General features: G+C 40.0%; 1 protein-coding gene across 4 annotated transcripts in view; it reads left to right on the forward strand.

The window, feature by feature from the left end:
• The window catches only part of sema6cb (semaphorin 6Cb), a 150,814-nt gene that overhangs the window by 119,797 nt on the left and 17,808 nt on the right, over window positions 1–13,209 (forward strand). For all 4 annotated transcript variants that reach the window (XM_063485546.1, XM_063485548.1, XM_063485549.1 and 1 more), the window contains 2 exons: window positions 9,886–9,944; window positions 10,412–10,462. In XM_063485546.1, the coding sequence (XP_063341616.1) occupies window positions 9,886–9,944; window positions 10,412–10,462 (110 nt within the window). The remainder of the gene's footprint in view (window positions 1–9,885; window positions 9,945–10,411; window positions 10,463–13,209) is intronic.

Consider the following 13,209-nt stretch of genomic DNA (forward strand, 5'->3'; position numbering starts at 1 on the left):
CATCTATAATAATGAATCACCCAAACAAAATTGTGCAGATTTGCTTCATAATCAAACACTCCAGGAGGTTTCAGCTGTTAATTCTTCCCCGGACGAACATATAGTAATTAGTGGGAACAGCCACTGCGGTGTTTGGTCAGTCTGAAAGCACATGGGAGGGCACAGCGATATAAAGGCATTATTAGTTTCTTAACTCCCAGGCACAGAGGACAGGTTCGCAATTTAGTCAATAATGTGCAGCCAAACAGGAAGAGAAGCAATAATTTTTTAATCTCATTTCACTCCTCAAGTGAGTTGTTCAGCACTGCACAGATCAACTTGACCTGCTGGGGTGATGTGCTCTTGACAATCAATAGCTAATCTACGATGAGACAAGTGGGCAACATCAACATGATGAATATGTGATCATCATTTTGCCGGACTCTCAACATGTCTCACTTTTGTTTATTGTACTGGACGTGTTAAATCTGTGTAATTGGGTTGTTGATGGTGAAAATGTGGTGGGTGAGAGGCAGACAGGTCAGCAGAATTAAAATCCAAATATATTTCTTTGCGCTTGCGAACTGGAAGGAAACTTTAAATGCGTTAAAGCTGCAAGCATAGGATTTGTCAGGTGTATTATTAAAATAAAATCACAAAAGAGTTTCTTGTAGCAAGAAAAATCCACCCATCCATGGATCAGTCCATCAGAGCTCAAAGCTTTTCAAGATTTCAAGATCTTGTAGCACTGAAATAACTTGTATAGTATAATATTCTGCTATACACGCTGCTCCAGTTTTGGCTAATGAATACATCTTTACTCATAATACTTTTGGTGAGGCCAGTTTTTCCACACCTCAGTATAGTACTAGGCAGAAAAACAATTCTGGTGCCATTACTGGCAACCTATTTGGCTCTGCCATTAAAGGGAAAGTTGAGGTTTGCAGTAGTGCACCAGTAAAACCTGCTGCTGCAGCTCAGTTTGTGCTCCAAATTTAATCTACGCCCATTTTCCTCTGTCCCAGTGTGTTTGAATATTAAGACAATTTTTATGCTTCATCTATTTCCGTTGTGTGTTCCTTCCCGGTGTAAAGGAGTAGGCAGTTAAGATCTTGGGAGACACTGGGGCACTGCATCTGATTCTCCCTTTCACTTTGATGTGTGATGTGGCTACAACTGTTATTCAAGAACACGAAATTGAACCTAGCCTGTGGTTTGGTTACTGGAGAGGTTGCAAGGTGTACCTGGCACTACCCGTGGAGGAGGCCGACATAATTAAGCAGAGCTGGCGCTTATCCTGTGTGGCTTAGGGCAGGAAGCAGAATGCTGTGTTGATTCATTCGGTTTGTTTTGACAAATAAAAAATGAAACATGATTAATTTATTTGCAGTGATGCTGATTATAGGACCTCAAAAATGTGCATCTAAATTGACCAGTCTTTGTATTTGTAGCTAGACTTTTATGCTGTAGTGTACTTGCTAATACAGGGTCTGCATCTAGCCTGTGTGATGTATGACTGATGTTATCAGCATGACTTTCTCCGCCAGATGTTTGGCTGGTTGCTTGTTCAGCAAGCCAAGGTGTAACACAAGATTGATGGAGTTCATATACTTTCTGTATTGCATCACAGTGATAGGTGCGTGAGACATTTTTTTGAACACATATATATTTATAATGTGTAGTGTGTGGAGAGAAACACTGCAAGGAATTGAAGTTCAGGTTCAGAAATGGTAGTAGGAGACAATAAAGGAAAATAAAAATGGAGCAGGGGAAAAACTTTTTGCAAACTTTCTAATACTCAGACTGAGAAAGAGTAGCAGTCTGGTTAATGCATAAAAAGTCAGTTCCATAATAGAGATTGAAAATAATAATGTCATAGTTGTATTTAAGGACAATCACCTGAGACAGTTTTGTTTCACAGCCACTGCAGACCACTACTGTATGCTGTAGGAACAAAATAAGCAATGTAATTTCAGCTGGACTCTAATGTGCAAGCAACAGGTCGGCCATTGCCTCTGTTTTCTTCAGACCCTTCCCTCCCCCTCTCCTGAAGTCTGGGCCATAAAATCAGAAGTGATGTTCAGCAGTGTGTGTTTCAATCATGCAGCCATGTACCGCTCCGTTTGGTAAAATAGGGAAGAAAGATGGATGGCTGGTTGGTTGGATGGACAGATGGATGAATAGGTAGGCAGATAGATGGTTGTAATAAAGGGTAGAGGAGGAGGGGTAGGAGGTAGGAGTAAGGGCAGTTAAAGGTACTATTTTCTTCTCCTGACAGTCAAGGACTATGTGCGTCCCTGTGTGGTTGATATACCACCTGCTGCTAAATCACCTCGCCTGGTGTTTTTGTTTTTTTTTCCTTCCTTTCTTACCTCTCTGTACATGGGTTGTAAACTGTTGTGCTTGGAGTTTGCTGTAGACTGACATCGCACTACATTTGCCCCTGTCTCACACACAAACACACAGAGGGAGAGGAAGAGAGGGAGAGTGGCACTCTCACTGTTGACTGGCTTCCAATAGATTATTCTGACGGCTGAAAATGTGCAGCTCTGGAATTATTGCATATCTTCTGCTTGGCCACCCAGACATATTACTTTCCCTGCCCTTGCACGGACAGAGGCTAATGGGATTTTTTTCTAATTCATGTTGCTGTGCGCCACGTTATATTTGTGTATTTGAGAGAGCCTGGTATTTTGCTTCTTGCACATAAATCATTATTTTTGTTTTGTTTTCAGTCTGTGTGGTGAAATTGTTGGCATGTGACTATAAAGGGATAGATTTTAGGAAAATATACACTTTAAAGCTATTTTGAGAGTTTTTTGGCCAAGGATAGTGACTTCCTGGAGTTCTGGGACTTTGCGGTTGCCAGACAGCCATCCGATTCCACCAAATGGTTAGCTTATCTTAGCATATAGCCTGGAAACAGCTGGTTGTCTGGCAGGCTAGCATTATTAACACTATTCCAGAAAGTCGCTGCACACAGACAAGGAAAGGAACAGCGTATTGTAGATTTTAAGTTGTGGTTTATTTACAGAGTCAAGCTGGCTGAAATACTAGGGTAAAGTGGTTAATCTGATAATGTGTGTCCTACTGAGGAGGGGGGGGGGCAGGCATTACTTACTGGGTTTATAGAGAGCTGGATGTCAGCTAGAAACTCGCTGCATTGTTTAGAAATCTGTGAATGTTTTACGGGTTTAGGCTTTTTTTATGCCTCCTGGTGCATGCTGAGATAATCAGTAAAGACACGCTGCTTTCAAGGAAGTAAAGAAGAGATTATGATTTAAAATATTTTTGTCATTATTAAGAAATTCGTGTGGAATGAGATATAAAAGTTGGTAAGCACCATGAATTTTCAGAGAGTTTGAGAACTGGAATGAGTCTTAGGGTTGGTGATTGTGGTTGAGGTGAAGACTTTGCAGTTCTCACTGGATGGTCCTTGCATATAGAGGAAGTTTCGATGTGGCATCGTGCTGCAAGTGTGCACTGAATGACTCGCTTCACGGTTTGATTTATGAGTCGTGTTTAGCGTGCAGGACAGAGCCACACTGGAAGCCAGCGGACCGTAGTCTGAGAAAGATCAGCCAAAATATCCTGTCCAAACTCAACTACAGTATCAGCCCCCTGCCAGGGAGGAGGAGAAGTATGAGCAGACAAAAAAGAAAACAAAGGGAAGGAGGAGAGGAGGAAAAAAGAAACTGGGAGAAAGGACAAAGCCTATAGGTGCAGAGAAATGTTCATTAAATGAGCGGAAAATAATGAAAAAAAGAACACGGGGGTAAATGAGGGAGAGAAAGTTTAAGGAGGATTTCTCAGAGCAGAACATGTGTTATTCATTTAGATTTTTGTATTCATGGAAAGAAGCGGTCTGCTCCAGCTCTCTGTGTGCGACTCTGAAGTAACATCAGATTTTAAAGCTGCATTAACTGATATCTTTTATATATGTATATATATCATTGAAAGATGGTGAGAAATAGCAAGTGAATGAGGAGAAAGGGAAAAGAGGATGATAAAGGGATGGCGATGGGACGGAAGAGGGATGAAGCGATGTGAATCAGGCAGCGGCAGAAAAAATCTTTTTGAGATGAAGCAGCTCAAAAGTCATCTTTCTCCTGGGACTTCCTCCTCTGTCTGTCTGTCTTTTTCTCGCTGTCTCCTCTCTCACATCACTCTTTTCATGGACTATCAGTCACTTTTTTCCCCCCATTCCTTTCTCATCCAGAGGTGGCATAAATTTTAATGACTGATTTGTGGCAGATCCAGAGGATAGGTGGGAGAGAGCAGAGCACATTCACAGCCCCGTTTCCATCTTTTCTTCTCTCACATTGAAATATGGCAGTACCAGATGGCTTGGCTTCATATCATTTCTGGGTGTTTTAGTTTATCCATTATGCATTTAATGCAATCAGTGTCACCAGTGCATAATGCCAAGGACAAAGAGTGGACAAAGATCCTAGAAAGAAAAAGCATATCTGTTCTGTAATGAAGATGAAACGGCTAGGATGAGGATCAGGCCACCAGTATTTCTACTCAAGATGTGATGACAAAGTTCTGCACCTCTGCTCATGAGATGATTTAAATTTGGCTCATTGCTCCTTCAGAGTTGTTTCCTTGTGCACCAACTTTTTTTTAATTTAAATCACAGTCCTGTTCTGAGTCTTTGCAGTCTTGTGTCTACAATTTAGCCTTTTCTATGACAAAATGGTCTCATTTTGTTGCTCCATCTACAACCCGGAGATCAAATATCAGTGTAGTGTCAAAGTCAAGTGAGTTCTTTCCTCAGGGCTAGACTGTGCCCAATGTTCTCTCTCAGGTGCCTCAGAATGGTATAGTACAAATGCACCAACAAGTGACCTTGACCACAGTGTGCGCCATCATGCGTCAGCAAGAATTGCAAGTTTTCTGGCAATTTGATGCAGTCATCAATCACCACCTGCTCTTCTCTTTAGATGTGGCTCAACACAACTTTCTTCTCTTCCACAAAATTAAAGACTCACTGTTTTCACTCACCAAAAGAAATCCAGTGTGCATTACAGATATAAATGATCACATCAAAACTTCCAGAATATTTTAAAAGTAGCAGTTGCTTTGCAGCTCTTCCAAGCTGATGACGCATAATGAGCTGAATTTTAATCAGGGCAGCGTTTGGATTTTCATAGTGTTGCAGGACTCACCGGTTCCTGAAGGTGTCAATCACCTTAAAAATACATTTCTTCTCTTTCAGTTTCTCAGAGGCTTAGGAATTTCTTTAAAAGTGAACACTACTTTTTGGAAAACACTAATCAAATGGATTAAAAGAACAAGAATGGTCTATTTGCTGGGGACTATTTTCAGCTTTGGATTAACTCATTCTGCTCTAGTATTTCCAGTAATCATCAGTCTATGTGGGATTAATAATAAAAAAAATCTATGTGTGGGAGTTCAGTGCAATAAATCATAAATAATATGTCACCCACTGCAACCTCACCAATGTGTTTTTAGAAGTATTTGGAGAGCAATTAACCTCAATCTACTAAACGTTTCAGTTATTTACTTTGTTTTGATCTGTTTTGGACTTGTAAATACTGAAAATAAAGTTAAATGCTCTAAAATCTTACAGATTCTGCACATTTTGGTTGTGTTGCAGTTTATCTGGGAATTAAAATATGGTAATATTGATTAAAAACAAAAATGGGACACAGGCATACCCTGATGCCAAATGCCACTAGTACCATATAATGTGATGATGGTTTCACTGACTGCCAGCTGGAGCAGACTCTGCACAACTTCTGTTCAGTCATGGCGCCAAATCATAAATATAACTGGCTCTGCAGTCATTATTTCCCCTGCTTTAGGACATTAGCAGCTATACTGTATGTTATGTATAGTTCATACATTTTTCCCCAAGCACCTTGTATTTAAATTTCTTTGAAGTTATATAATATTTATTATTATTTTACTGAAACACTGAAGTGCGGTCAACTCTAGAATATCCATACACATGTTTACATATTACATATATATCTGTACAAAATATCTACAGCCATTCAGGTTGCGTATGAATGAATTACACATCTGTATCCGTGCAGTTCTCCATCCTGCCTTGGTGGTTACACATGTGATTAATTTGAGCCTACGTTATATCCTTGTTTATGGATTCCCATGTGAAAGAGTTATTTTCTTGTGCAGATGCTCACCTTACGTGAGAATATCAGAGTGGCATGTTATTTAAGATTGCCTTCATTAAAGTGGAACGTCAGACATCCAAAAACATTATTTCTCTGATCTGCTAAATAAAATCAATACTGTGCTCCTGGCTGGAAGGCCATTTTGTTTTCAGTGTCAGAATAAAGATAAAGACCACGGAACAAATCTAGCACACCAGGCAGAAATTTAGATCTCTTTGCTCGGCAGTGTTGTAAAAGCTGCAGTACTTGAACCTAGACTGAAAGATTTTGTAAATAAGAGCAGGGAGCGCTTTGTAATTGTGAAGTTGAGCACGACAGTGTGAGTGGTCCTTGGGTTCAGCTGTTTATTCATGCTCATGAACTCCAGGACAATTATGGTGAAGAGTGCCAGCAGTTTTGCATATTTTTTAAACATCAAGGTGACCGGTCAACCTACTAGTTAAAACAACTCTATTTATAGCCTTGGTTTACTTTTAATCCACGGTGTGAAATAAAATAGTCTTTACACTTGCTGATTGTCACTTCAGTGTTTGACCTTCACTTTAAAAAAATGAGTTTGAGGCGTTTTTGTGGGGGTTTTTTTCTTTCTTTTTTTTTTCTGGTGAACAGCTAAAGGTGGATGGAAACGGCAGGGTGAAAATGTTGGTCATTTCAGCTTAACATTGTTTGTCCAGAGGGAAATTTGCCTCACAGCAAAATGAATTTATAATACAAAATATAGATGTAAGTACACTCTCCAGCTACTTCATCAGGTTCAGCTGCTCATTAACGCAAATATCTAATCAGCTGTTCAGATGACAGCAAGTCGGTGATCTTAGGCAGACATGGTCAAGGTAACCTGAGTGTTTCAAAAACTGGAGGCCTGCTAGATTTTCCTGCTACCTAACCAACCAACCTCTTAGGTTTACAGAGAATAGTCTGAACAAACTAACATTGTGTTGATGTCTGAGGGTTAGAGGAGAATGGCTCAACTGCTTCACATTATAACAGGAAGGTAACAGTAATTCAAATAACCAGTCATTGCAACCAAGGTATGCAGAAGAGCATCTCTGAATGAATAATATGTGGAACCTTGAAGCCGATGGGCTGCTCTAACAGAAGGCCACACTTTGTATGACTCCTTACAGCTAAGAACACAAAACTGAGGCTGAAAGGGAATGAAGATTTAGACAGTGGGTGATTGGAAAAATGTCCCCAATTTCTACCACAGCATACCCAACTGGAACCACATAAAATGTGTTGTTGATGGTATAATGGGGGGATATTTTCTTGGTTTACCTAGGACCTGTTCACCTTTGTTTAAATACCACAACCTACCCCTGTATGACTACAGTATACCCATCTTCTGATGGCTACTTCCAGCAGGATCACACACCATGTAAAAGGGCTCAGATCATATCAAACTGGTTTTCACTCTCTGTACTCAAGTACTCCACAGTCACCAGTTCTCTATCCAATTAATACAAATCTGAGAGCCACTTGGGGATCCAACCTGGTAGTAGCAAGGCATGCCTAATTAATGGCCAGCGAGTGTAGAAATACAGAAGCAAAAAACTGTTCACTGTACTGATTAAAAGCAAGTGCAACAATGGTAGGGTGAATAAAAAGCAAATGACGACTAACATACAAAGTCTGTGACTTAAACAAAAGGAAAAAATAGAAATGGATAAAAACTTCATCTGTTGTTTAATGTCAAGCACACCAGCTGCTCCCAAGCTGTGAAAATGCATCCTTTAAAGATATATCTTCTTTTGTTTTTCTCAAGTTTATCTCGCAAACTACTCTTTTCTCCACACAACACTGAGTATCAGCATGGTGTTCTTTGATTTGATAATCACCTCCTGTCTTACGCCAACACCCTCCCTCCTCAGGAAACATAAGAAGTTGGTATAAAAGAGTCAGGGTTTTAGTGAGTAACAAAGGGTATAATTTGGTGCACCAGGTGGGCCCATGTGAGCTAATCAGCCTCCTTGCAGAAGGTTTTACAAACACAAATCCCTAAATTTGACTGTTTGCAGTGAAGAAATGATTATTTGCGCTGATTCCCCCCCACCAACCCCCTTCTGAGTTTAGTATTATTGCTTTTTCGATGCTCATTATTTGAATTTGTGCTTGCAAAAGTGTTTCTCTTGTCTCTGTGTTAGAGGACTTTTCTTGCTAATAATAGATGGATGCTGGGGGTCTGTGTTTGCATAAAATCTGTGTGAGACTTATGTTTCTGTTTAGGTTATATAAGGAACTAATTGGTTTGTTATAGAGTGGGCGTGTGAGCGTGCTTGTACAAAGTGTTTCTTCTCGTATACTGGATCATTACACTTAAGCTTATGCAGTATATGAGCCTGTGTCTGCTTTATTTGGTTCATTACAACATGTGGGAGGATTGTTGGCGACGATGTGAAGCTCAGCTCAGCTCAGCTTGGAAAGACTTCCGCTCCACCGTGCACTGGCTCAATCTCAATGCTTAACCATCAAACGGATGCATCTGGATGAGCCGTTTATTTGTGATTGACTTGAAGGTGAAAGATGGCTCGTCTGTATTAAGGGGAAAAGCGTATCAATCGTAGGCGCGTTTTCATCAGAGCAGCAGAAAATCAATAATTGTCAGATTGGGTTTCTTGTCAGTTTGAAGTGGTTCAAAAGGTGAATTAAGAGGATTTGAGTTACATACTCACAAGTTCACAAAGGCAAAAATTACACGGCAAAAACATTTTTGAAGGGACTTATTTGATCTTTTGTCTCTTCACTTCACAGTGGCTCAGTTTATGACTGTCACTCAATTAAATGTAACCGAATGTAGAATAAAGTGCCACACAAGCATGCATAAAGTCTGGGGACCACAAAACATTATAATAATTATGCAAATATTCATTAACCTTCCACATCGCTTACATAAAACAGTCAGTGGTGTTTTGAATGAGACCTTGTGCTTCCTCTTTTCCTCTCTGAAATCCACAAAAAACATTTAGAAAGCTTTCTGCAAAAGCAATTCATTTTTCTGTATTTATTTCCTTCAGTTAATGCTACTCATTAATTTGGAAAACTGTCCATGGAGGTGGCCAGGGAGTCAGGAGCAGAAAATGTCTCAGTGAAGACATCAGGGAAAATGATAGGCTTTGGTGTCAGTGAGTCTGACCTGATACACTTCACTATGTTTCATCCGGCGATCGTACATAGCAGAGCGAGCGAGCAAGCAAACCGTAGGTACCAATTTCATCAGCTGCAGCTTTGGTAGACTAAAATAAAGTGCAGCTAGAGGAGGTGTTGTGGATAGAGAGAGAGGCTTATATCTACAAATTGTAGGAAATGACTAACTAGAGTACAGGCAGAAGAGTCAAGCTGAGGAAATGCAAGGACACACAAAAGTAAATTATTACTTTTATCACAAACTAACTTCTGAATCTCCTGAACGCCACAAATTTGATGGTATACAACCTTGCAGGAAGATCTAAGGGTAGATTTTTTCCTTCTGTTCTGGCCACTACTGTGTCCAAACAACAAACACTCTGACCTCAGCCAGATGTAAAACAAATGAAATTTTGTTGTTCTTTCTTTTCTTTTTTTTCCTTTCTTTTGGTGCGCTTGCCTTCCTGTCTCCAAAAGCTGCTTTTGAGCAAAACCAATTTTGGAAAGAGGTGCTTTGTTAGAAATGGACATTGAGTGAAATGGATTGATGCAAATTTACTGACAGGCTTCGTTGTCTTTGTTGCTGTGTGGGTGTGCGTCTTTGTTTCTTTGTCTTCAGAGGCGGGTTTGAACAGGATGTGGAGAACGGCTACCATCAGCACCCCGATACCTGCCACGGTGAGATGGAGCAAACTCATTTATTCGTAGGAATTTACATGATCAATAAAGGCAGATTTAAAACTACTGTTATCAGATCTCGATGGCAGCTGGCGCAACTGATTGCAGTTTGAACAAATTAAAATGGAGCGTTATGATGTTTTATTTCAGCTATGGCTGCAGTTTAGTTCATGTTGAAGGAGCTTGAAAAGTAGTTTGTCCACCTCCGTTCACAATCCCTGCTAGAATACTGTTCTCAATTTTTCTATGCTAATTAAACATTTGCTCAAAGAAGCATGTTTTTGTATGTAAGACAAAGTGAATTGTTTACAGCTCTTTTGCATGTGTCTGGGATGTGATGAGAACCACTAACAGGACAAATTCAGCAATCATTGCTTCCCATCAGAACGTAATGAAATGTTGTCCAGAAAACGCAAATCTTAACAAATAATATCACACTGATATTGTTTTGTATTTCTTTTCTCCAGATGTCTTGGCAACCACTCGCAAGCAGAACACAGCACTGGATTCAGCGTATGGTAAGTGGACACATATTATTTATTTATTTATACGTATCTTTATTATTTTATTTTTTCCATTTATGTCCCTTTTCTCTAAAGTCAACAGTCTCACAGCTAAGAAACAACTAACAGTCTTTCTTATTCCCAAAGGGATGTTAGTTTTATCTTTTCATTTATTTATTTATTTAATTATGGAAATTTTGTTTGCATCCTGTATTATTTTAGAAGTTTTTTTCTACTATGCATAGCAGCAGCACTGTGTGAGGCCCAGAGGTGTGTAAGGAAGTTACCTTGAAGATGAGACCAACAAAAGTTAAAATCAAGTAGGGTTTTTGTATGAACAGAAGAGAGATTGGAAGATAAGATTGGAAAAACCTTTAAGGCCGTATTAGTAAAACAGCTGAGATATTTTTAAAAAATATCCCCAAATATCATTACAAAGGACTTCTCACTCCCTGCGAGTCAGATCTATGCAGTTATGTGCCCGTAAAGTAAATGTTTCCACACTTGGCTACATGGGAGGTTAGAGAATCTTTTACTGAGGCAGCTGAATGGCTGGCACCACCTCTCCCTCTTAGCCAGTTTGACAGTTTAAACATTGAAGCCATTGTCTGAAGCATCACTTCTTTGATGGACCAGGAGCTCCGCTGGCCAGGCTGCCTAATGCCCTGTATCAAGAAGGATCATCATCCCTGTCACGTTCCATTACTCCCCCGCCAGCCACACCGCACAGCCCCTGGCATGGCCGGAATAGAAATAGAAATGGCGCTAAGCTGGCTAGCTCTCAGATAAGATTGAGGAGGTGGTGTTAGGACAATTTTCTGACACTCTACATTCAAAAGTAGTCATTTTCAAACAGATGGTTGCTAACAAGGCTCATTCACTTTTATCTACACAGCTAGTGCACCCGCCTCAACTTTTTAAGGAGTTGAGGAGTCAGATCCCTTTGTCACTGGACAAATTGAGGCACAGGGGATCTAATGGCAGTGGCTGATCCAAGACAGTGATTTATAACAATACTGAGCCCATCATGCTAGAAGATGCTGGCCATTATGGCTCAGAACTATCCTTCCTACATCTCTGTGTCTTTTTCTTAGAACAGAGGCCACTTTGTCTGCTCGAGGCTTCAGCCCAGACCTCCACAGTCCCACACTGCCTCAGTAGTCTGTAAAGCCTCACTGCTGGAGGAATTACAACTCAGTTGGTAGCAAGACTTGATGAGCAACCCTACTGCTTAATCCTGTGGGGTTCTCACTACCCTAATGCTTCACTGCTCCGTTTGAAGTTTTCCACACGCAGTCAGATTCTGTCTCTGGTTTATTCTTTTTTGTGTGTGTCTATAGTTTTTTTTTCTAGCTGATTCACAAGAAAAGCCTTTTAAGTCTCTACACTGAACATCAATTATCAGCTTTCCGAGACAATAAAACACTCCATATGCCTAACAAAGCTGTTGTCATTCGGGGGCTCTGTTCCCTGTTCGAAAAAACCACCAAAGGCAGGGACGTTTTCTTTCTTCCACTGTCACCCAAACAATCACAGCCAGCACAGGGATTAGCTTGTGACAAGCACCTGCCTGTGTAGGTAGTAAAGTGTTTCTGTGTTTTATAGTGGACGGGGTTTTTTTGTACTTCACTAACAATAAAAAAGACGAACATTTTATTAGATTTTCTTAAAAAATGGTAAGTTAATAAAGTAATGATGAAGTCATGGAGCTGCCGTCCAAAATGCCAGGGCCAAGCACCTCCTGGTACAGTTTTAATTTGCCCAGCACAGATGGCGAACTGACAGGGCTCCTCATTCAGAGTGAACACTGTCAACTGGCTCACAGTGAGAAATAGAGAGAGCAAACTCTTCTCATCCAGTCTGGGTGTGAACTCTGCAGAATGCTAACATTATGGCTGGCTTATTAGTGCGTGAGCCCAAGCCAATAGCAGCATGCTGCTCACCATACCTCAAGGACAACAGAGAGCTAATCGTGCAATCAAGATGTGGAGTGTGTCATCGGGAAAAAATATGTTTGATAATACCGTGCCTGTGGCAACTAATGCCCAGTGTGTTTCTTGGCATATGTTTGAACCAAATCCAAATGTGTTAGTCATAATGTTTGCTGGGCTACACCAAGGTGATGGAGATTTCTGTGAAACAGAAAACACAAAGTTAAGTAACGGGGGGGGTAGATGGAAAAAAGAATCTTTATCTTGTCAGGAATGAGTGTTTTTAGACAAACGTAAGGAAAATGCAACTTATCGTGTCTTAGTAATGCGTTGGGACACCATGTATGATCAGAACAACTCCAACTGAGTCACTAAACTGCACTGAAGGGAAGAAACACATTGTCATCCCAAAGGAGCTTCTGGTAACACTTTATAATACAAAACAAAGAAATAATTATACTTTAAATTTAAGCATTATCCAAGTAATTTTAAGTATTTTTAGGTAGTGGATGATTAATTTTAAGTATCATATATCCATATCACAGATTATGGAGTGACTTAAGTTATGTTTCAACAGTGATTGTAGGGAGAAAAAAATGTACATCGAAGTAGTCAAAATTCATTTGAAATAGTTTGCAATTTTGTAGTAATTTTACAATACAGGAAGTTCTTTTTCCCCATCTTATGTTGTAATTCCGCTGTAACACAGGTGCATGATGATTGTTGTAATATTCAGGTATCCTTTTATTTTACCAGTATAAATGTGACAAGGATGGTTTTTGCTTGCTTTTATAAGAAAAAATAAATTGGTACCATCAAAACTGTAACTTA

Source organism: Pelmatolapia mariae, linkage group LG10_11 (genome assembly GCF_036321145.2).
Source record: "Pelmatolapia mariae isolate MD_Pm_ZW linkage group LG10_11, Pm_UMD_F_2, whole genome shotgun sequence".
Taxonomy (NCBI): domain Eukaryota; kingdom Metazoa; phylum Chordata; class Actinopteri; order Cichliformes; family Cichlidae; genus Pelmatolapia; species Pelmatolapia mariae.